Raw genomic sequence first — 26076 nt, 5'->3', positions numbered from 1 at the left:
AGAATCAGGAAGACATCTTGAAAAAATCAAGCACAATCAAGGATATTTTTAAAAAATATTAGTGCTGTTAGTTTGAAAAGCTAACAGAAAAAATGCGAATTAACAGCACTGTCTGAAGAAAAAAAAACACATTTTATAACTAATTATTTGTATTTATTAAGTATTTATTTATTTAACATTTGTTTACCAGGGGAATTCCAACTTGGAACGAAGCCAATTTTCAGCAGAGGCTCGGGGAGAAATGCTCCAGACACATGTATAATTCACTACCTTTTCTTCCCAAATCATCAGTTTCAGGAGAGATTAGAAAGGACAGAGGAATATTATGAGCCAAAATCAGGGAAAGCTGAGAGGTATAAGGAGTAGATTTTTTTTCATTTTTAATGTAAATTGGTGCTGTGTCCCCTGCAGTCAATGGCAGCACAGATAAAGAGGTGAACAAGCTGCAGGCCGAGCTCTCTACCTGATTGTTCTGAACCTCTTTCCTCTAGGAGCAGGGACAAATCCATGAATAGTCATTGACCTTTTTTAAAATATTAGTACTTAACACGTAAGAAGTCAGCAGACTAAAATTAACATTTTTTCTGAAGTGAAATAAGTGTACGTAGATGCTTTTTCTTTCTGAAAAAGTGTACATAGGTGCTTTTTTCAAAATAAAATTGTACGTAGATGCTTTTTTTCTCTGAAGCGACAGTGTACATAGACGCTACTTTTTTTCCTAAGGTAAAAATGTGAGTAGATGCCACTTTTCTCCCAAAATAAAAGTGAGCTTAGATGTTAGTTTTCTCCTGAAGTAAAAATGGGTGTAGATGCTATTTTTTTCCCGAAGTAAACGTGTGTGTAGATGATTTCTTTTTTGAACCTGAAGTTAAATAAGTGTATGTACTTTTTCTGCTGAACTTAAAAGAAGTGCAATTTTTTTTCTGCTGAAGAAATTAGTATACATAGATGGCTTTTTGTGTACATAGATTTCTTCTGCTGAAATTAAAGTTTACATAGATTTTTTTTAATTTTTCCCTGAAGTTAAAGTATACATAGATGCCTTTTTTCTGAAGTGAATGTGGACATAGATTCTGCTTTCTGAAGTTAGAGTACAAGTCTAATTATTGTCTTTGTTAAGTGTTATCTTCCACCTTTGCTCCCAAAAACTCTACTTTTAGAGGGAATTGGGAGAGATGGCATATCTTGTTATTACTTCATGTAAGATTCATAGTGAAATATTAAACATTGTATATGTCTCATTTATTGCATTCCCCCTCCCTCCATTTTTCATTGTTGGCACTGTTTTGCCTCTTCATATGCTCTAAGAGCCAAGCCAAGCATTTGGCGTGGTTCCTCTTCAAAACACCCAGTCTTGTCCACGTCTGTAGCTGGCAGAATATGTCAACAGTACCCAAGTGATTGAGTGATGGTGTTGCAACACCTTTGCAAGGTCTAGATATGTAGTATGCACAGTTTTACCCTTGTCCATTGCTTCAGTAACCTTTCTTTAGAAGTCAACCAGATTAAGTAGTTAGGGCAATCCCTTAACAAACGTAAAGCAAAAATGTATCACATAAAAAATACACTCCACACCAGAAACGATAGAAAAATACTTTACTGGTGCATCCGGTACCTCGGCTTTCGCCTTCAAGGAATATTATTGCACTCAAGCAGCTTAAACTTTATACACCACATAATTGAATAATCTGTTGCACATTCCCAGTTAAACAATCAATCAATTTGTTCAAATCATCAGTATATGCATAAGATTCCCTTCCTCCATTTTACATCTCTTGCTCAGTATTGGATATATATATATATATATATATATACACATACATGGCCGGCCTTAGGCATAGGCCAACTAGGCGGCTGCCTAGGGCGCCGGTGTAGCAGGGGCACTTTTCCAGTTGTAGGTAGACCAGGATGGGGGCACCAGGTAATGTGTTGGGGGGCGCCGTGGAGCTGTTTTGCCTAGGGCACCAGTTGACCTAGGGCCGCTGCTGTATACATATATATATATATATATATATATATATATATATATATATATAAAAATTTCAACAAAAAATACATAATATATTGTAAATATAAGATATGCTTCTTACCTACTACATAAATACTTCCTAAAGATTTATATTAATGTAAACGTATACTAATACAGACAAATAAATAGAAAATGCATGACCAACTCTTGAAAATATATATTCTGATGTAATATAGTAATTATTTCAAAAAGGTTTATCTAACATTCAGACTGATGTCTAAATTTAATCCCTTAGGATATAAAGTGGCATAATTAATAATGCTTTTAGTTTCCAGTTGAACCAGTTTATCTGGAAAAACTTCACCCTGACAAAAATAAGGCTTGGCTAACACATTGAAAAAAAGGGAAGAATCAGTGCCTTCATGAAATGTACAGGAACTGTTTAGCTGTTAAAGACAGCTGAAGCACTCTTGATAAACAGCAGTTTAAGTTGAAGCTTACCAGCTCTTACAAAAACTGTTTAGCTTTTAAAAATGGCTAAAGTACTCTTGATACAAACAGTGATCTAAGTAGGAGCTTCCCAGTTCTAATTAGACTGTTAAAAACTCTGTATTATATAAAACAAATAGTAAAACAAAGAGTAAAATACAGGATAAGCGCTTTCGGTTATGCTTAACCTTCTTCAGATCCTGTTAGAGATAAGAAAAACTTCCTTTTTATATACAAAGCAGTTGCCACTCCCATTCTGAAGACATCATTCCTTAAAGTGAAAGTTTAGATTGTATTCACTTTTTATTTCTCAGGCCTCACTCTTTTAATATAGGTTTTAGGGGTACTAACAAACTGCGCTGTGAAGAAGAGAGTTATGGAACATCTCAGTGCTATAAGAAGGGGCAGGCTGGAGAGTCCAGTTGCCCAACATTTTTGTACATTTCATGGAGTCACTGATTCTTCCCTTTTTTCAGTGAGTTAGCCAAGCCTTATTTTTGTCAGGGTGAAGTTTTTGTAGATAAACTGGTTCAACTGGTCTGGAAACTAAAAGCATTATTATTTATGGCACTTTATATCCTAAGGGATTAAATTTAGACATCAATTTGAATGTTAGATAAACTTTTTTGAAATAATTATTATATTATATCAGAATATATATTTTCAAGAGTTGGTCATGCATTTTCTATTTATTTCTCTGTATTAGTATATGTTTACGTTGATATAAGTCTTTAGAAAGTATTTATGTAGTAGGTAAGAAGCATATCTTATATTTATAATATATTATGTATTTTTTGTTTAAATGTTTTATATATATATATATATATATATATATATATATATATATATATATATATCTGGGATCCATACAGATCCCCGACGGCACTTTCTGCCGAAGCAGAAATCACCGAACATACATAACCGAAAGTGCTGTTCACCAAAGCAGCACTTCTGGTTATGTATGCTGGTTGTGCCGGTCGCACTATGGTGCGGTTAAGGGAGAATTCCCTTTTCCCCACTGTAGTGCAACCTCAGAGTGAGAATATAAAAGCAGGGGTGTGTGGGGGGTGCAGGGGGGCTTGCCCCCCTGCATAAAAGAAGATTTATTGTTTTTTTTTTGTTTTTTTTTTTAACAGACTTTAACGAAAGCGCTTTTTTGGTGAAAGCGCTTTCGTTAAAGTGCGTTCAGGTATTGTGGATTCGGACTATTGAACTTTTGTTCACTAGTCCTATATATATATATATATATATATATATATATATATATATATATATATAATATTGAGCAAGACATGTAAAATGGAAGTAGGGAATCTTATGCATATACTGACACACTAGTCATTGGTGACTCCATAGTCAGACACACTGACGTCCCGCTCACCAGACTGAGTAAGGAGAAGGTCACAGTAAGCTGCCTGTCGGGCGCTAGAATCCGCCACATAACGCAAGCACTCAGGTCTCTCAACAGCAGGTACAAATATGACTCAGTCATTGTCCACGCTGGTGTAAACGACCTGAGACGTACCTCCTTGGACTACATGAAAAGAGACATTGAGGAGCTCTCTGATTATGTAGCCCAGGCAGGTATGACCCTGACCTTGAGCAGTATCCTACCTTCACCAAGAATGATGCCACAATACAGAGATAAGATGATCAGCTTTAACAATTGTCTTAAACACTGGTGTCATTCAAAGGGGATCCAGTATCTGTCTGCCTGGGATGACATGCTGGACAAGCCACGCTGCTTCGCAAGGGACGGCTTGCACCTGTCACCCCTGGGATTCCGGATATTGGCAAAGGCTCTTGCCACCCCATAGTGCCTTTTAGGCAAGGCTCAAATTCTAAACCTACCACCCTAGAACACAAAAAAGAAAAAAACTAAGGGTAATGCTACTCAATGCCAGAAGTCTAAATCTCAAAATGCACGCACTCGAGGCCCTTCTCAGTATGGAGAACATCGATGTCTGTGCTGTGACAGAGACCTGGTTCAGGGCTCCTGAGAGCACCCCAGCGCTATCAGGTTTTACCTCATACCATGCGTTCCGGCCCCAAAATCCGGACAATACCAAGAAAGGAGGGGGGGTATCCATATTCATCAAGGACACCCACACCTCAAGACTGGTGGCAACGCACGATGCATCGGAGACCATCCAGGTGCAATTAACCATAGGCAAGACTGCTCTGCAAATTGTAGCATGTTACAGGCCACCCTCACAAACTCAGGAACCTCACATGGCCTTCCTGAAAACACTAGAGGGGATAAATGTATCACCAAACACCATCATACTAGGTGACTTCAATTACCCTAATATAGACTGGGAACACTACTCAAGCCCAAACACCCTAGCCCAAAAGTTCCTGGAATTCATAAACTCAAATGCCATGGAACAACTAGTCACCATCCCCACAAGAGGAGATAACATACTTGATCTCATCATCACGAACATGGGAGCACAATGTTCAACACCGGAAGTATACCCCTCACTGGTGAGATCAGATCACAAACTAATCTCGCTGTAGGTCCTCATCCCACCCCCACCTGAAATAAAAAAGACCACAGTAAAGAACTTCTCAAAAGCCGACTTCACACTTCTAAAGACTAGTGTGGTCTCCTTTAAGGCCCCCGAGCCGTGGAAAACAATACTCAAGCCGCTGAATCACTTACAAATGCCTTCTACCAGCACCTGCAGGACTGCATGGATAAGGCAATCCCAAGCAAAACAAAGACTCTTTGTACCAAAGGCAAGCGTCCAGTCTGGTGGACCCCAGCCATAAACAAACTCTACAGCAAAAGGAGGAAGCTACTACAAGATAGAGCAAAATCCTTAAAAGGTAAGACACCCTTGATCACTATAAGTAAAAAACTAAGAGCTCTCATAAAATCATCCAAAGCAAATTTCGAGAGAAAAATAGCTAAAGACTCAAAAGACAATCATAAGGCCTTCTTTAGCTATGTTAGAAACCTAGGAGGAAACTCCCAGATATGCTCAGAACTAGTTCAAAATGATGTGAAGATTACTGATCCTACAGACATTGCCAACATACTGGCTGACAGGTTCAGTGCAAACTCCCAAAAGGAGAGATATCTATACCAAACGAGTGCAGCCCCCCAAACATCTCCAGCGCCCAAGTGAGAACTGCTCTCTCCAAAGCAAAAAATACAGCATCCATGGGACCTGATGGTGTCCCCGGCTGTGTGCTCCATGAACTCAATGAGGAATTAAACCCACAGCTAGGACAGCTGTTTAATCAAAGTCTTACCTCTGGATACGCACTACCCAGGAGTGGCGCACTGCAACTGTGGTCCCACTTCACAAAGGCGGTGCCTCCACAGACCCTGGAAATTACCGGCCCATTAGCTTGACAAGCCTTATCTGCAAAGCCATGGAGAGGATCATAATGGACCTCATAAATAAAGACATAGGGAATTTGCAGACTTTGGATCCAACCCAGTTTGGCTTTGTCAAAGGCAGATCATGCCTTTTAAACTTGGTTGACTTTTTGAAACAGTCACTAAAGCCATTGATGAGGGAAAGGCAGTCCATACAGCCTACCTCGATCTGGCTAAGGCCTTCGATACAATACCCCACTCGGGTATCATTGAAAAACTCATCAGCTTAAATGTTAACCCATACATCACAAGATGGGTTGCAAACTGGCTGAGTGACAGAACCCACAGGGTCAGAGTTGCTGGCGCCATGTCAGACTCAAAGCCTGTCACAAGTGGTGTCCCACAGGGCTCAGTCCTGGGCCCACTCTTGTTTGGCATCTACTTTTCCGAAGTACAAGCCAACACAGGAGGGTTATGGCTGACAAAGTTTGCAGATGACTGCAAACTGGGCCATAGTAGAAAACACATCTGACACAGATATCCTTCAGAAGGGTCTCACAGAAACGGATAACTGGTGCCAGAGCCACGGCCTAAAGTTAAATGCCAAAAATGCATAGTCATACCCTTCGGGAAAAACAAGGTTACCCCTAGCTACCAAATAGGTGGCAATCCACTGAGCACAGAAGAAGTTATCAGGGACCTGGGGACCCAGGTTGATAGTAGTCTGTCATTCGACACACATGTAGCTAAAGTAGTTAGGAAGACCTTCTACATTGCCCACCTTATCATGAAGGGATTCTCATCTAGATCAAGGGAGGTCATAGTCTCCCTTTACTCATCACTCATCAGACCAATGATTGAGTACAATGCCCCATTCGGAATGTATCTGACCCGACACTTGCAGCAGCTGGAGAGGCCACAAAAGTTCCTCACCAAAAGGATAAAGGGTCTCAAAATCTGTCCTATGCTGCCCGACTGAAAGAACTCCAGCTCTATTCAGTCGCACCGCTTGCTCAGAGGTGACCTTTGCCTAACATACAAGACCATGTCAAACCCAGATTTGATGAATATGCTTCACCTCAAAATCTAGATCCATCAGAGCCACAAGGGCGGGAGACGTAAACCTCGACACGGCTATTAATAGGACGTGCTGGAGGGATAGATTCATCACCCAAAGACTTCCTATGCTGTGGAACAAAATCCCGGTACATGTGAGGCAGAGCACCTCGCTGGCCTTGTTCAAGAGAAATCTTGACCAATGGATGGGAGATCGCAGATATACCCCAGGGATTACCTCAGTGTCACTGCTCGACAGAGGCACAGCAAAATAATGGGTATAGTTCCCCATACTAAAGGGGTGGCGTAAGCCACAAAACGATGGGCTAGGCTTGTAAATGCCCTCGGGCAGATAGCCTAGTATGAACCTATGAACCTATGAACCTATGATGATTTGAATAAATTGATTGTTTGATTAATTCGGAATGTGCAATAGATAATTCAGTTATGTGGTGTATAAAGTTTAAGCTGCTTGAGTCCAATAATATTCCTTGAAGCCGAAAGCTGAGGTACCAGATGCACCAGTAAAGTCTTTTTCTATCATTTCTGGTGTGGAGTGTGATTTTTCTGCAATCCTTTAACAAATCCAAACAAGGTTAGGTTGAGAGTACATCCTTATTTATTAATACCATAATGACCCTCACGCTTATCGGTCTATGATTACCCAGGTCTGTTGAAGCCCCTACCTTTGTGCAAGAGAATGACTGCTGCTATCCTCCATTTATTCAGTATAAAGCCTATTCTGAGGCTGATATTGAATAGCATTTATAGGGGATCAGACAAGTCATGTTTCAGGTGACCAGTTCGCAGCCTGGCATGTTTTCTGGTCCTGAAGATATAGTGTTCTTGGCCTTAGAAAGATCATTGAGAACTTATTCTTGAGAGACTTTAATGGAGGGTTTACATGTCTGTATATAATCACAGAACACTGGAGGGGAGAGAGGTTGAGATTTTAGCTAAATTTGTCCGGTAGCAGATTGGCTATGTCTTCAGGGTCTGAGTATGTGGTATAATTTACTATTAGCGCTGCACAGTGCTGAGCATTGTTTCTGAGACTTTTAATGTAATTAAAGAAGGCTTTGTAGTTATTCAGTGCCTGGGTTGCTATTTTTACTTCATATCTTGCTTTATTTGACTTGATCATGGTCAGAAGTTCCTTGTTTAGTTTAGCAAAAACATTTTGGCATCTTTATAGTCAGATTTATTTTTGTGTGCAATGAGATTTTTTTCTTTTATTATAGAACCTGTTTATGTTTGGGTTCTACCATATGGCTTTATTTATTTTTTTTAATTTGGCATTGTATTTATTTCTGAGGGGGGGCACATGCATCTATGCAGCTATTTAAATCTGCATAAAATTTGACAGTGATGTATTACGCATAAGCAGTGGGGTTATCCAGAGGAAAAGAGCTTTTGAATTTAGCCAGGTCATCACTCAGGTTTAGTAGTTTAGTTTAGCCTTTGTAATCTCCTAGTACTGAGGTACTTGAAGATGCTTCAGGCTTCAGTCTTACGGCGAATGTGATTGACTTGTGGTCTGATTTAACCAAGAAGGAAGTTGCAGTTGATGGGTAGCAAATCTGCCCCATTTTGGTAAGGACTAATTAGTACAATTAATGAGAGTGTACTCAAGTCTGGAATGAGTACATTTATCCTACCTGCTTTCCCCGATTCAAATGTTAGTAAATATGATAGTCTCTAGAATACCTTAGTTAAGTCAGTACAGATGGTTTTGTCAGGGATCATTACATTTCAAATGGTATTTTTGCTTATGCTCCTTTATCCACCCTTCAGGTGTCTGTACTGTTCTTTGTTCAGTGACTATTCATATATTTTCTTCTTAATCAGAGATAATATGCTATGCTAAATAGAAAAGCTTGTGATGGTTGTCATATTTACTGTATCTGAAATGTTGTTAGCCACTCTTTACATATGTTCTTTATTTTGCAGACTGAAAAACAAACCCGCAGCTGGCAATCAGACTTCAACAAATGCAGCCATCAAAGTTACTACAAATGCAGCCATCAAAGTTAATTCTCTCCCCAGCTGGCTGAAGTTCCAATTAGGAATTAATCGTTATGGGCTTTATTCCCAGCCAGACTCCAGAGTCGACCAGCTTATTAAGGATCTTGGAACCCTGAGTGTTATCCAGGCTGGTAAGAAATGCAGAACTTTTTAGTTTTTGGTGGGGGCCTACTGTCACAGTAAAAGTGACGTTTGGTGAATTCTCAAGTCTGAGTGGAATTAGCTCTTATAATGTGAAGAATACTGGAATGAGAGACAAAGAAAACAAGTACCAGTGAAGGAGAGTATACTTTTTTGATATAATATAAATCTGCAAACCACAAGTAGCATCTGCTAATATTCATCAGATTGATCACTGCTGCAGTAGCCTTAGCCATATGAGCTGTATCTTGCTAAGGATATAACAACTGGCCAGATGTCCTTCAAGGATGCATCTGCAGTCATAACATATGGGTTGTCCTGCCTCAGGCAGCCCTTCGGTCGGCCGGATTCCAACGTCTGAGTCTGGCCTCGGCTGATGTCGCACTTTCCCCGACGTCAGAGCTTCTGGGGTATAAAGGCATCAGCCGACGCCATTTTCCTCAGTCTTTCTTGCCGCGCGGTGCCCTAAGCAGAAGCTGTTCGCAAGTGCCGGTCGGTCAGGTCCAGAGATTTCAGCTACCAAAGACTTCGAAAAAAGCTAAGTACCCCGTTGGGGACTCTATCTTGCCTCAGCCGATATCAGACAAAGTAAATAATTGTTTAACTTGTGGGAAACAAATACCTCATAAGGATTTCCATTCTTACTGCCTTCCTTGCTTAGGCCCAGACCACGACGTATCAGCTTGTTTAGCCTGTGCCTCCTTCAACCGACGGACTCTTAGACGTCGGTCGGAGTTTGCAGAGGAATTTTTTGGAACCGCTTTTGCTTATAAAATGCCGTCGGAGACTCCGACTTCGCATATGGTCAAAAAACGCAAGGAAAAGGACCGACACTCGCGGCCCGCAGTTTCAGCTGAAACCACGGGTAGGTCTACCGCGATTGTCTCGGTTTCGGCTGAAACCGAGTCCACGGTTATTACTACTACTGAAACCATACCTCCGACCACCGAGGCCAGAGAGGCCCCGGCTGAGTCGGCTTCAGAACTTCCTACTGAAGCTAGTGCTCAAGAATTGTCCGACACCATACCTTTGGACATTTCTACCCCTGCACGTGGGGCAGCTAGGCCCCCAGCTTCTATGTCTATTAAGGCCTTCTCCAGGGCTAAAGCTGCCAAACTTTCAAAAACTTTGCCTGCCAAATCTACTTCCCAGAGGCCTTCCTCTAGTTCTCAGATTCTCAGTCTTGCTGAGGACCTTATATCCTTAATTAGGGGTTCCCAACCTCACCCAGACAGGGCCTCCCAACCTCCTCCAGACAAAAGGCCCAGGACTGATCCCTCTGAACCTCTCTCCTCAGATTACTCCACGGATGGATTTGATTTGTCAGACCATCAGTAAGGGGCCTACTCGCCTTATGAGGATTCAGATGCAGAAGATTCTATTCCTTCGGCCTCCCCACCTGAAGAATTTTCCTTTGAGGAGACTTTACATTCCATGAGGGAGCACTTTCAATGGCAGGGTCAGGATTTCTCTGATTCTAGAAAAAGATTAAGGACCTTTTTGCATTTGCCCCAGCATAGGCCCTTAGCCATACCACCTGTTCTAACTGTAATTGATGATGTGTACAATGATGTCAGTGCTGCACCTGATTCTCTTCCCCCGGCCCCTGCCAAACCTGACAGATATTACAGGGTCCCGGATTCTCACTTCCACCTGTATAAAGCCCATGCTGCAGACCCAGAAACTATTTCTCAGGGCCCTAAAGGGGTTGCAGCTGCTACTGCCAAAATCCCCTACCCTCTGAAAGAGAGTCTAGAGCATTAGAGAGATGGGGAAAAAAGGTTTATACATCTGCTACTCTTTCTGCCAGGGCATTAAACTGTCAATTCCATATGATACAGTACCAAGAATTTTGTTAGATCAGCTGAATAAGAAGCTTTCTTCTCCTGAACCTTTAGACCGTAAATCCCTTCAGGATTTGGTACACAACTCTCAGCAGGTCAGTAATCATTTCTTAAAATGTGGCTATGATGCACTGGAGGCTTCATTTAGATCAGCTATGACTGGGGCAGTAATTCGTAGGCATGCCTGGCTGAAGGAGCAATCTTTGCCAGACCATGTCAAGGCTAAACTCCTCGATGCTCCAATGGAGAAACAACATTTATTTGGCTCCCCTGCACAGGAGATTCTAAAGAAGGTGGAAGAAAAAGCAAAGTCTGTGCAAACAGTAAAGGAATTCCTGCAGGTCCAACCTCCGAGGTTCAGCAGAAACTGGCCTACAAAGAATTGGTCCTTTCCAGACACCTCCAGAGCACAGAGGGGCAGGAACAGACACCCTAGAGGCAGAGGTCAATCAAAGGGTGCCTGCAGGGGCCGTCAGTGGCAGCCTGCCAACCAGAGGAGTACTGCCACAGCTACAACTACAACCACTACCACAGGACAGACCCAATGACTTGACTCTGATTCCGCCTACCAGTGATCAACTGGAAGCTCCCTTGGGCAGAAAGCTGGCTTTATTCTCGAAAAACTGGCATTGCATTACAAAGGATACATGGACATTGCAAACAATAGACAAAGGATACAGGTTTCACTTCCACACTTTGCCAAAAAGGGGCGGAATGCCAAACCTTCCACCAAACCAGAAGGCAGAGGCTTTAAGACAAATCAGCAATTTACTTCAGATGAAAGCTATAGAAAGGGTACCATCTATAGAACAAGGCCAAGGATTTTACTCCAGATTATTCCTTGTTCTAAGAAAAGAAAACCAATGGAGGCCTATTCTTGACCTGTCCGCACTGAACACATATCTCATTGTGCCAAAATTCAAAATGCTGACCCTACAGCAACTTCTTCCCGTGTTGGGCAAGGAGTCTTGGCTGATGACTCTAGATCTCAAGGAGGCATACCTGCATGTCCCTATCCGACCAGATTGCAGAAGACACCTCAGATTTCTTGCAGGATCAGAGCATTATCAATTCTCAGCATTGCCCTTTGGCTTATCTACTGCGCCCAGAGTATTCACGAAATGCCTGGCATCAGTAATTGCACATTGCAGACTTCAGGGAATTCAAATTTATCCATACCTGGACGACTGCCTAATACAAGCGGACAACAAGAAAAAATTGTTAAAGGACTTGGCCTATGTCATACACCTGCTACAGGCCTTGGGATACACAGTCAACATCCAAAAGTCAAGACTAGTGCCATCCCAAAGGATAACCTTTTTGGGTGCGGATCTGGACACAATCACTCAGATGGCTTTTCTCACAGAAGAAAAACAAAAACAACTGCCAGATTATTTCATGATTTTGACAAGACAAACTCAGCTTACTGCAAGGAAAGTCCTGCAGGCCCTGGGTTACATGGCATCCTGCATAATCTTGATTCCACATGCCAGGCTGCATATGAGGAAATTGCAGTGGTACCTAAGGAATGTATGGTCTCAACACAGTCACAGTCTAGAAACCATGATACCAATCATTCAATGCCTTCAAAAGGAATTCCTGTGGTGGGCTCAGGCCTGCCAGTCCAACAGAGGGTTGCCTTTCAACAAACCAAAAACAAGGCAGACCATCACCACGGACGCCTCAGACCGAGGATGGGGAGCACACATGGAGGACAAATGTATCCAAGGCCTATGGCCTCAAGGGCAGCTAAGCATGCACATAAACCTAAAGGAAATGCTGGCAGTGAGGCATGCAATCGAGGCATTCAAACCATTCCTCCAGCAAGGACATCTGTTAATAAGGACAGACAACACCACGGTCATGTGGTACATAAACAAACAAAGAGGCACACATTCCTACCCTCTATGCTGGATGGCAATGAATCTGTGGAACCTATGCCTGAATCTCAATATCCAGCTGCAGGCCAAATTCGTACCAGGAAAAGAGAATTCACTAGCAGACAGCTTAAGCAGAACTACCACGAATGCACACGAATGGATGCTGCATCCAGACATCTTCAAACTCATAACAAAGAAATGGGGAATGCCAGAGATAGATCTGTTCGCCTCCCCACTCAACCACCAACTGAAGAAATTCTGCTCAAGGACATACCACCCACAAGCCTGGAGGGTGGACTCTCTCTCTTTCAGCTGGAATGCCCTAACAGTATATGCCTTTCCACCTCTCCCATTGATGTACAAGGTTCTACTGAAGATCAGGGAGGAACAGCCAAAGGTGATACTAATAGCTCCGGACTGGCCAAGACAACACTGGTATCCGCTACTGAGAAGCATGTCTCAGGCGAACTCATGGCCTCTTCCCCTATGGCCTCTTCTTCTAACGCAGAACAATTTCAAGACCCTGCATCCAAACTTGAAAACATTGCAACTAACTGCCTGGAAAATTCCTTAAAACCAAACCAAACTGTTTTATCTCAGAGGGTGAAGGACATTATCCTGGAGGCTTGCAGACCTTCCACAAGGAAGACATACTCAGCTAAATGGAAGAGATTTCTCATTTGGAGCACATCAAAGGGCACAGATGTCACAGTGGCAAACCTAGCACACATCCTAGAATACTTAGCAGAATTGTTCCACAATGCCCTGTCTTATTCTTCCATTAAGATTCATGCTTCAGCAATTTCAGCAGAATACAATATGGATCCACCTATCTTCTCTCACCCTCTTCTCAGACAATTTTTGAGAGGGATCAAAAATGTTAAACCTCCAAGGAGACCCCCTCTACCTGCATGGGATCTCAATTTTGTGCTGGAAAAATTGACACTACCTCCTTTTGAACCAGCAGCATCAGCAGACCTACAGTTTTTATCTTGGAAAACTGCTTTTCTTCTGGCAATCACTTCAGCAAGAAGAGTATCCGAGTTACAGGCATTAATGGCAGTGCAGCCTTTTCTTATTTTCCACCAGGATAGAGTGTCACTGAGAACCAATCCTACTTTCATGCCAAAGGTGGTATCCAGGGTATCCTTGAACCAAGCTATTCATTTGCCTACGTTCTTCCCTAACCCACAGAACAAAGGAGAAAAACTTTTGCACACCTTGGATATACACAGACAACTACACTACTATCTGGACAGAACTAAAACCAACAGAAAAACTGACCAACTTTTTGTAGCATATGCAACTGGGGTGCAAGGAAGAGCAATTTCCAAACAGACACTTTCAAAATGGATAGGAAATTGCATTCGCTTTTGCTACTCCTTTCATGGAAAGACAGCTCCTGAAAATATCATGCCTCATTCCACAAGGGCCACAGCCACCACTACAGCTTTCCTACGAGGTGTGGCTACCAAGGACATTTTAGAAGCTGCTACTTGGAGCTCCGTGCATACATTTGCCAAGCATTACAATCTACCTTTATACTCCAGATCCCGAGCAGGGTTTTAAACTGCAGTTCTGCAGGGGTTCTTAACTACACCATCCTTCTCTTAGTACCTCCTCCCCCAGTTTGGCTATGGTATTCTACCCATATGTTATGACTGCAGATGCATCCTTGAAGGACATAGTACAGATTTGTACCTACCATAAATGTAGATGTCCGATAGGTATGCATCTGCAGTCAGGATTACCCACCCTCCTTCCCCTCTGTGGTATTCCTAGGGTGCTTACCCCTCTTTCAGCTAGCTGGGGGAATCTATTATGGTGTATTTGTTTGTTTGTATATATATATATATATATGTATATAATTTGCTACTGTTTGGAACTTTTCAGCATTTATCCAAATTTAGCCTTCCTAGAGGGCACCTGGCATCTGGGGCAAGAAACACTGAGGAAAATGGCGTCGGCTGATGCCTTTATACCCCAGAAGCTCTAACGTCGGGGAAAGTGTGACATCAGCCGAGGCCAGACCCAGACTTTGGAATCCGGCCGACCGAAGGGCTGCCTGAGGCAGGACAACCCATATGTTATGACTGCAGATGCATACCTATCAGACATCTACATTTATGGTAGGTACAAAACTGTACTTTTCCAAAGCCCCAGGGGACTTTCCACATACCCAAACAAATAGACAGCATGAGATGAGGTGACTAAAAAGTCAAGTTGGGGAACTGTGCCCTTTAGAACTTTCCTGCTGTCGAAGAACACTCCTCTTGCTGGCTTTCAAGGCTTGACGGTTGTCTGTCTGTTTTCCAGTTCTGGGTAGATAAGTACCCCACAGGAAAAAAAATGTTCATTGTATTTTTTTGACAGAATTTATACTTGTACTATGAATTATTATTAATGAGTGTCGCTTGACTTTTAATTCTAAACAAAAGTGTCACTTTTTTTTTTGAGGCTAGGCTAAGTGTTTAAAGTGCTTTTTTTATTTTGTGTTTATGGAGGAAAAGTTACTTTTTTACTATCTGCGTGTTTTGTCAACTACTGATGTCAGGCTTCCATGGGAATTAGTCATCTTTTTTAGTTTAACTCATTACAGTCAAGTGACGCCTCCAAGTCCCTTTGCAGTTAACATCTTATTGACGTCTCTAGGTATCAAATTTTGCTTGTTCATATTTGCATCAATAATCCTAAAACCATTCTATATATAAAGTATCAAAAGATTTCATATTAAAGCTTATACAATAACAAATGCAACTGTATCAATAATTGACCTTTGTGTAGTGCAACTTTCATGTTTTTTTAAATATCACGACAACTAAGTAGTGACAGAACTGCTTAGCCTCATATGAAAGCTGTCAGCTGGATGAAGAAAATTCTGCCAATAGTATGCATGTAACTTGAGTGGTTGCTGAGATAATGTAAGATATAAGTTTGCAATATTTTCTAAACAATTACTGAGTTTACTGTGACTTATAAAATCCAGTTTAAGACATAGATAAAGCCTAAAGAATGCTACCACTATAAAAAAAAAGTTATGCTGAAAACTTTGCCATTTATACTTCTTTAGTAACCCCTATGGTTCCAAAGATATGGATATTTGTTTGAAATGTTAGGGCATAATTTGAGGCTATCAAAAAGTGTATGCTCCACCCATTGGAAGTTACAGTGCAAACTTCCAGATTTCCATTGGATGGAGTGAGTTTTAACCATGGCGCAACCTACCAGTTCCATGCTTCTTCCTTCTTCCAGCCTCAAAAAGAAGAAAATTACCAAACAGCCTTTGCCACCACAACAGATTGGTAAATTCCTTCAGTCATAGATGGTGACATTGCTGTGGTCAGAGCTGGTTCCTCAGCCCAATCATCTTTTTCCTTGGCTTCCGCTTGTGTAGTCCCTACAGAAACCATTGAGAGAGAGTTTGACACATCCTCTGCAACTGTTTGTTTGCTGTGGTGGGCAACGGCAACTCTTCTCAATTCTGGGAGAAGGGGCAAAGAATGACACTCTGCCTAGACAGAAAGCTGTGCCTATCCCTAGGGAGGCTTTTCATGGCAAAAGTGGGTCTGTTTCTTCAGAAATTCCTCTCATATAGAAGCAAAAACTGAAGACATACATCTTCTGTTTCAGTTACTCTGGACAGGAGTGACTTGTTAGGTGTAGCTCATTCCATTATGGCCGTTTCTGGTAAAACAAAGTTTTTTTTTTTTATTTTCTGAAGAGATTCAAGATTTTGAAACTCAAAATGATTGTGAAAGGAGAGATTATGCTTTGTCATGTCAGGTTTCTGATTCAGATTTTGGCCAGTTCCTTTGAAGGATTTTTTTTTTCTCTGAAACTCTTTCCAGAATGAATCAGTTGTGTCGGGCAGAAAACAATGATGTATATTAATCCCTGAGAAAGTATCATGATATATTACAACTGGAATTTCCAGAACTGTCCCCAGTTCCTCCTTTTCCTTTAGCTTTGGAAGATGTTTTTGTCATAGCCTATAATTTACCTGACATCTAGCTTGCTGCCCCTAAGAAAGTAGATTGTACAAAGTTACTTTGTCTTTTAAGATTTTATATCCTTATCCCACCCAGATCAGGTCTAGCAGCTATTGCATTAGTGAACTGAACTGTATATAAACTTTGGTTAATTCTAATCACTCTCTTTCTGACAAGGATGGGAAGGCTTTTGATAGATCTGGGGAAACAGACCCTTTTTCCTCTGGTTCTCCCACAGGGATTCATGGCCTCTGCAGACATAAAAGATGCCTATCTCCACATCCCCATTCACCCCAGGTACAGGAAATTTTTATATTTTTCTGTGGGTTTATGGCATTTTCAGTTCTCTGCATTGCCTTTTGGACTCTCTACAGCCTCAAATATTTTCACAAAATGTTTGACTCCAGTGATTGCTCACTGCAGTCTCCTGGGTATCCACATTTTCTCATACCTGGACAACCTGCTCATACAGGCCCCAAATCCTCGGGTTCTTCAACAGAACCTACAGACTACCATTACCCTCCTGGAAAATCTGGGCTTCACAATAAATTTCAGAAAATCAACCCTCATCCCATCTCAAGCTTGCCCATCTTCGGGCTAATACTGTGTTTTCTGGCCAGCTCACACCACTGCTGTAATAAAAGAACCCCTGTTGTGTTAGCTATTTGGTGAACAGATAATTACTTTGTATTGTATATTTTCCTCTTTTAAGAAGGTGTTTGTATATATTCCTTTACACAGATTTTAAGAATCAGATTAACTGCTAGGCATTCTTGAATATGTAATGGGTGTATTATAGATAAACACTTTCTTCTAGTACACCAAGAATTGTAAAAGAATACAGTTCAAGTTATTTTAAGATTCATGCAAGTACAGTTATGTATATTTACTGAGACTTGGCAAGAAGTGAAAAGAACTGACACATTATAATTCCATTTGCCTGGCATCACAGAGAGCACATGACCAGAATCTTTAGGTGCTTTCTCATGAAAATGTATATATTATGGCCAGGCACTTCATTTGTAAAAACAGATTGGTTTGGACCAAATTTGGTTGGACTTGATATAAGTAGTGCTTTCTCTTTCTAGATGAGCATTGGCATCATCTTTTCTCCAAATAATAGCTAGGTATTTGGATATAGTATGCCAGTTGCCTCATGAACAATAAAGCTTGGTTTCACTGTATTAAAAAGCATCAAAGATTCATCTGTCCGGTGATTTTATGTTTTATTTCCGACTGAAGAGCAGAGGTGCATCATGATGTAGGGAGCTGATGCAGGAAGAACATGGACGTGGCTTTCCACGCCATTAATGATAGCCTTTATCAGCATTTGTGGGAAGCGCACATACAAGGATAGACCACCTACAACCCCCCCCCCTTACATCCTAAGCTTGCCATGTATGAAAAGCTGTGTGAATTAGATTTATACAACTTACATAAACATAAAAATTCAATTAGTCGAGACTATATGAACGTTAATTCAGAGGAGCAGAACAGTTTGGCATCATTACAAAAGCAAGATGTTAGGATCATGAAATCAGATAAGGGGGGAGGGGTTGTGATCATGGACACAGCTAAGTACACTCATAAATTACAAACCATGCTTAATAGTGAAGACTATAGGGAAGACTCCCTTAATGAACTTAATGGAGCCTGTAGGAAAATTTATGGGCAGTTGAGTGATATGTTCTTGGACAGGAGAATAGACATTTCATTATACAGCTATTTAAATGTAATCACCCCAAGAATTCCAGTATTTTTTGGCATTCCCAAGATCCACAAAAGCCTTTTAGATCCCCCTATGAGGCCTTTAGTGGATGGTTGGGACTCTATAACAGCTGCATGTGCCCAGTATTTACACTATGAGTTGAAAAAATTGTTAAAAAATGAAAACCAGATATGCAAAGACTCCTGGACATTTTTGGAACAAATCAACAATATAGTATTTGATAAGAATGATCTATTAGTCACTATTGACGTGAAAGATTTGTATACCATCATTCCACAGACTACTGGATTGGAATGGGTTGATAAAATGTTATTAGAGCATAAAGTTCACCAAGATAAAGTTAACTTCATCTTGGAATTATTGGAATTAGTTTTAACTAACATTTTTTTTATATTTAACAACAAATATTTTTTGCAAACAACTGGTGTAGCTATGGGTTCAGCTTGTGGTGGTGGTGGGGGGGGGGGCGCATTCGCCAACACCATCATGGCATACTGGGAAAGACAGTTTGTATTTCAGTCAAGCTACTACTCCCACATTAAAATGTACCACAGATTCCAAGATGGCATTGGTTTAACATGGGAAGACCCCCCAGAACTACTTGAAGAATTTTTACAATATAGCAGTACCACCACCTCTTTTTTACACTTCACTTGGGTTGTTAACGTTGACCATATGGACTATTTAGATGTTCGTCTTTTTAAGGATGAAACTAATGGGATGTATGCCACAACTATTTACAGAAAAAATACTTATTCCAACTCTTTTCTTTATTATAGTAGCTCACACCCCGAGCACCAAAAGAGATCAGTTGTTAAAGGTCAGTTGGTAAGAGCTGCTTGGATGGTATCAAGGGATAAAGATTTTGAGTTGGAATGTATTAATTTGAAAGAAATGTTTTTTGAAAAGGGCATACCCTTTTGACTTAATCACCAGAATAGTAAAAGAGGTCCCAGAAAAGAGGGAATCAGGTCACTTTAGACCAATAGTTAAAAGCAACATTTTGGAAAGTGACCATTTGATTTGCGAATCCAGTTTGTTTTATGTGACATAGAATTCGCTTACAGAAAATAGTCCTCACAGAGTGGGCATTGATTCTTTGAGTTTGGAAGTTATTGTACCCAATCACACGCAAAACAACCTTCTAGACCAGAACATGAATAGAAGGAACAGTAACATATTTCTGAAATCTTTAACTATCACTTATATTGCAGATTCTAACAGTTTAAGAAGGATTTTTCAGAAGAACTGGCACATCCTTATGAAGGATGTAGATTTTAGGACCCGGTTGGGTGATAGGCCAACAGTAACATACAGGAAGGGTAGAAATTTAAAAGAACACCTCAAGAGTGGACACCAAGTGCATGGGTACAACTGTTTGGGCACACTAAAATGTGGAACGTGCAACTGGTGTCATAAAATTAGAGTGGGCGATTCATTCATTATTAATAATTTGGAATACAGTATTAAAGGTAGATAAAACTGTTCTTCAAAAGCAATGGTATATGTGACCTATGTTCAGTATTTTACATAGGTAAAACAGAGAGGAGATTTAGCCACAGAATTTATGAACAAGTATATGCCACCAAAAAGAACAACTTGATTAATGCTTTGGCGAGACACATTCATGCCAACACTGACCACAATTTTAGGTTTATGGCCATTGGCCATGTAGACATAGCTGAAAAGAGACCATGGGGTGTCTACTTGGAGTTAAAAGAACTTAAATGGCAGTTTTTTTTTGTGAGCAGACAACTGGCCAGGCAGCAACAAAATAATTTCTATTACACCTGTATTAAAACTTAAAGCCCTAGAAAGAAATAAAATAGTCGAAGGAGCAGTATGACATTTAGCATGAATAAATAGTATAAATTCAATTCCGATTGCAGGGACATTTTTATATATATATATATATATATATATATATATATATATATATATGTGTGTGTGTGTGTGTGTGTGTGTATATATTTATTTATTTATTTATTTATTTATCATTTGTTGACCGGGAAAGTCCGACTAGGTTCCACAGAGCCTGTTTTCAGCGGAGACCCGGGAAGAAATGCTCCAGATATATATATATATATATATATATATATATATATATATATATATACATTCTTTGTAACATCCACAAGAAGATGTGTAACTTGTATAGTCTACATGCAGTAAGAACATAATGTATGTATTTAATTATTTATTTATACATTATTTAAGGTTCATGATTCGTGTATAACAGTTTTTTACAACTGTAAATATTTAGCATTTTTTTACAGATGTACATATATATATATATATATATATATATATATATATATATATATATATATATATATATATATCAGAGAACTTTAATTTATTATGGGATATGAGGGGTTAATTTTCTTGAGATGATGTCTGTAGTTTTATTCACTCAGAAAGTGGAGTGTACTATTTAAATTCCAGATTGATTTTTACTCATTTGTCTGATGAAGTTTACATTTGTTAAACGAAAACGCTTACGTGTACATTTCATCAAGTTTTTTTATCCTGCAACAACTTAGTGTCTTTTTGCCCTTGGTTTGGTGAGGTACTGTCACTGTTTACTCATTTTTCTTCACTTGGTCTTTATTTCATCAGTACTCTTTTTAAGATCATGTTTGTATGTACTCAGATTTTAAGAGTCAGATTAACTGCAAGGCATTCTTGAATATGTAATGGGTGTATTATAGATAAACACTTTCTTCTAGTACACCAAGAACTGTAAAAGAACACAGTTCAAGTTATTTTAAGATTCATGAAATTACAGTTATGTTTATTTATTGAGACTTGGCAAGAAGTGAAAAGAACTGACGCATTATAGTTCCATTTGCCTGGCATTACAGAGAGCACATGACCAGAATCTTTGGGTGCTTCTTCATGAAAATGTATATATTATGACCAGGCACTTCATTTGTAAAAACAGATTGGTTTGGACCAAATTTGGTTGGACTTGATATAAGTACCGCCTTCTGTTTCTAGATGAGCATTGGCATCATCTTTTCTCCAAATGTAAGATAGTACTGCATTTTATTTTTTCTGTTTATTGTTTCATTGAATATTGTGTTAAAGTAGTACTGCATTTATCTGCTTATTTATTTGCTCACTGAAAATTGTTAGCTCTCTCCTGTCTGCAGTTAGTTTATTCTTCTCACTTCATTCATGTTCGGTGTAGAAGTCATAGCCTAGAGGGTTTCTCTGTGCCTTAAAGTCTTAGTCCCTTATCTCTGAAATTATTTCTGTTGAGTAGTTGCATACTTGAGCTATTTGGTTAGCTTTTACATACTTACATCAACTTTATTACAAGCTGAGATAAGTACAAACTTGCAGTGTTATAAGATAGTACTGAATTTTCTGTTTTCTGTTTATTGTTTCATTGAATATTGTGTTAAAATAGTACTGCATTTATCTGCTTATTTATTTGTTCACTGAAAATTGTGAGCTCTCTCTCTCTGCTGTCTGCAGTTAGTTTATTCTTCTCACTTTATTCATGTTCGGTGTAGAAGTCTTAGTCTAGAGGGTTTCTCTGTGCCTTAAAGTCTTAGTCCCTTATCTCTGAAATTATTTCTGCTGAGTAGTTGCATGCTTGAGCTGTTTGGTTATCTTTTACATACCTACATCAACTTTATTATAAGCTGAGATAAGTGCAAACTTACAGTGTTATAAGATAGTACTGCATTTTATTTTTTCTGTTTATTGTTTCATTGAATATTGTGTTAAAATAGTATTGCATTTATCTGCTTATTTATTTGTTCACTGAAAATTGTGAGCTCTCTCTTCTTTCTGCAGTTAGTTTATTCTTCTCACTTCATTGATATTCGGTTTAGAAGTCTTAGCCTAGAGGGTTTATCTGTGCCTTAAAGCCTTAGTCCCTTATCTCTGAAATGATTTCTGCTGAGTAGTTGCATACTTGAGCTGTTTGGTTAGCTTTTACATACCTACATCAGCTTTATTACAAGCTGAGACAAGTACAAACTTGCAGTGTTATAAGATAGTACTGCATTTTATTTTTTCTTTTAATTGTTTCATTGAATATTGTTTTAAAAAGAGTAATGCATTTATCTGCTTATTTATTTGTTCACTGAAAATTGTGAGCTCTCTCTCCTGTCTGCAGTTAGTTTATTCTCCTCACTTCATTGATATTCGATGTAGAAGTCTTAGCCTAAAGAGTTTCTCTGTGCCTTAAAGTCTTAGTCCCTTATCTCTGAAATGATTTCTGCTGAGTAATTGCATACTTGAGCTGTTTGGTTAGCTTTTACATACCTACATCAGCTTTATTACAAGCTGAGATAAGTACAAACTTGCAGTGTTATAAGATAGTACAGCATTTTATTTTTTCTGTTTATTGTTTCATTGAATATTGTGTTAAAAATAGTACTGCATTTATCTGCTTATTTATTTGTTCAATAAAAATTGTGAGCTCTCTCTTTCCTGTCTGCAGTTAGTTTTTCCCCACCTACCCTCCCTGTTCTTCTTGTGGTATTAATCTTAGTGGCTTTGCAATTGACTGCCCCTCCTGTAAATTTGTGTTTAAACACTCCTGGGCCCATCTCATTTGCTCACTCAGCCGAGTACAGTGAGATCATATTTTGATTTCAGACACTCCTACCATTCCCATCTGTTCAGCTCTATCCCAGCTCTATCCTAGTCTAGTCTCATTAGCTCATCCTACCTAATACAGAGATAACATTTGAGTAGGCATACCCACTTAGGCCCTGAACTTGTCTGATTGAAGACTGCTGGAACATGGCTTAGTTTTGAGATTTTTTACTGGTTGATTGGGTCATTTTTTTCAAATCAGTTTGCTTGTTTTCTATTATATAAAAAATTGCACTTTATCTGCTTTTACTGTATTTGTGTTTCTTCCTGCATTATTACCTTATTTTGCTTTTCCCTCTTCTTAAAAGTACTCAATTGTGTTTATTCTGCTGCATTTATTACTGCTTGGTAGTAGCCTGATTAATTTTTAACTGTTATTCTAAGTCCTTTGGTGAAAGCACTTGGGCTTCAGACCAATTGTTTTACATTAAGAAGGTTTGTGGTCTGCACTGTTGTGGCAGGACAGGTAGCTTACATCCTTCTAAGTTGGGAATTGCTGATTGAAGGCTCAGTGTCTGTTATTCTAAAAGTGTATTAGTTCTGGTTTAAGCACTTGGGCTCCAGCCCAGTTATTTTACATTAAGGTGGTTTGTGGTCTGCACTCTTGTGGGAGGAGTGGCTAGATTCTGCCCTTCTGAGCTGGGAATTTCTGGTTAAAGGCTTACTGTGCCTGCTTATTTGACTTGTTTTTCTGATATTGGTGCACCTTGTCTGCTATAGCATAGACTAGATTCAGGCCTGCTGTGAATCTAGCTTTGTTTGTATAACTTAAGCACTAATCCATGCCATCTTTTTTTTTGGAGAAGGTTCCCCTGCACCCTAGTGGCGGAAATGTGAGGTTAGAACTTGTCAGATTGAAGACTGCTGGAACAGGGCACAGTTTTGAGTTTTTTTACTGGTTAATTGGGTAATTTGTGTAAATCAGTTTGCTCGTTTTCTGTTATTATAAAAAAAAATACACTTTATTCATCTGCTTTTACTGTAATTGTGTTTCTTCCCACTTTAATACCTTATTTTGCTTGTGCTTCTTCTTAAAAGTACTCAATTGTATTATTTTGCTGCAGTTATTACTGCTTGGTAGTAGCCTGATTAAATTGTAAGTGTTATTCTAAGCCTGTGGGAGGAGAGGCTAGATTCTGCCCTTCTGAGCTGGGAATTTCTGGTTAAAGGCTCATTGCACTTACTTATTTGATCTGTTTCTTTCTGAAATTTGTATGCCTTGTTTGTTGCAGCCCAGACGTTAGTAGTTTATTGGCCTAATTTCTATCTCTTTCATTTCCCTGCTATAAAAACTGCATTTGTGCGGTTTTGCATGCTGGGCAGTGCCGGGTAGCTAGGGTTAAACTGTTCCTGGCTCCACAAAGTCTACTCTTCAATTTTTCCCTTGTAACTAGACAGACTTTCAACTTAAGCACTCAAACCATTAATTTCACCGCCCAGCACTTGCTTAAAACTCATAGCAAGCACTATTTAACCCTAGCACTAGACCCCCTATACTGTCCAGAAGGACAAGGCTGTCTATTCGTCTCTACCAGCCAATCAGTAAAACAGTTCACTTTACCCATTCAGGCATGTCCAAAGGGCAGTTTCAGGTGTACTCTCCAGTCCAACTGGTGAATCTGGGCATTTTGAGGCAATGTTACAGCTGCCTCATGTGCACAGACAACCCTCTCCTCCTACCACCAAACACTAATATATGCGAGAGATGCAATTATACAGCCAAACTAGAGGCAAAACTCTCTCAACCCAAGACTGGAACTGACAGTCAAGAGGAGAAGGAGAATACTTGCAACACACCACCAGTCTCACATAGACCTACTAAACCAACACCGGCAAATAACACACATAAATACACAAAAACATACTCAGAGGCTCTAAATAAAAATCTGCAAAAGCAACAGAGACCTCCAAAGCAGACAACCAAGCAACTTCCACACCCCATCACAAACCATGAAACAAATACTTCACATAATCAATGTGCCACGCAATCACAGCCCTTAAGGCAAAATAACATACCCAACACACTAGTAATAGGTGACTCTATAGTGTCAGAAGAAAAAATTCAAGCGAGTCACATCTGCCTCAGGTGATGAAAATTTCCTTTATTAAATGCTAACCAGATTACAGCAACATGTTGGCCAAGATGATCTCAATCTGATCAGTTTGTTTACTGACATCAACTTTTATACTTTCCTGTTACTAGCCAAAATAGCTTTTGTTACATTTCTAACAGTTGACAGTTGACTATGAAACACATCTAGGAACACAAATTACCTCAGAAAAGAATGCTTTACCTCAAAACCACAGCTAGTGTAGAATGTTTACCTCAAAACCACAGTTAGTACAGAATGTTCAAAAAGGTACAGAATACTTAGTTCAACAGTGGTAGCTGGAATTTTCCAGGACACACAGCCTGCTTCAGTACTCAGCCGTGCGTCCTTTTACCAAACTTTCATTTAACTGCAGTTAGCTTTCTTTATTCAGAAGTATAGAAAACAGATGTTATTCAAGTTCATAAGCAAACTACATCTATCCTAGATAAAGCCCATCTTTAATAAACATGGTTCAATGACCTTTTCTTACCAACACTTCAGCAAATAGCATATTCATTTTGCTAGATGGGAGAAAGAGACAAATAACAGTATGTTTTAAAACTTTTTCTCTTAACATATAGTAAAGCACACTGCTGTCCCACTAACTAGGAGAAGGTTACAGTTAGCTGCCTGTCATATGCCAGGATCTGCCACATAACACAAGCACTCAGGTCGCTCCAGAACAAGTACAAATATGACTTTGTCATTGTCCATGTTGGTGTGAATGACCTGAGACATACATCCCTGGACTACATGAAAAGAGACATGGAAGAGCTCTCTGATCACGTAGCCCAGGCCGGTATGACCCTGACCCTGAGTAGCATCCTGCCCTCACCAAGAGTGATGCCACAGTATAAAGAAAAAATGATCAATTTCAACAATTGGCTAAGTTTCTAGTGTCATTCAAAGGGGA

At 39.8% G+C, this 26076-nt stretch overlaps 1 protein-coding gene across 1 annotated transcript in view; it reads left to right on the top strand.

The window, feature by feature from the left end:
• The window catches only part of FAM20A (FAM20A golgi associated secretory pathway pseudokinase), a 1212293-nt gene that overhangs the window by 299472 nt on the left and 886745 nt on the right, over positions 1–26076 (top strand). Inside the window, exon 2 of the mRNA XM_044085124.1 lies at positions 8796–9001. Within this exon, the coding sequence (XP_043941059.1) occupies positions 8796–9001 (206 nt within the window). The remainder of the gene's footprint in view (positions 1–8795; positions 9002–26076) is intronic.

The sequence above is a fragment of the Protopterus annectens genome, chromosome 10.part0, assembly GCF_019279795.1.
Source record: "Protopterus annectens isolate FY-2018-M chromosome 10.part0, PAN1.0, whole genome shotgun sequence".
Taxonomy (NCBI): Eukaryota; Metazoa; Chordata; order Ceratodontiformes; family Protopteridae; genus Protopterus; species Protopterus annectens.
Note: the sequence above shows the minus strand (reverse complement) of the source record. Positions and strands in the feature narration are given on the sequence as shown.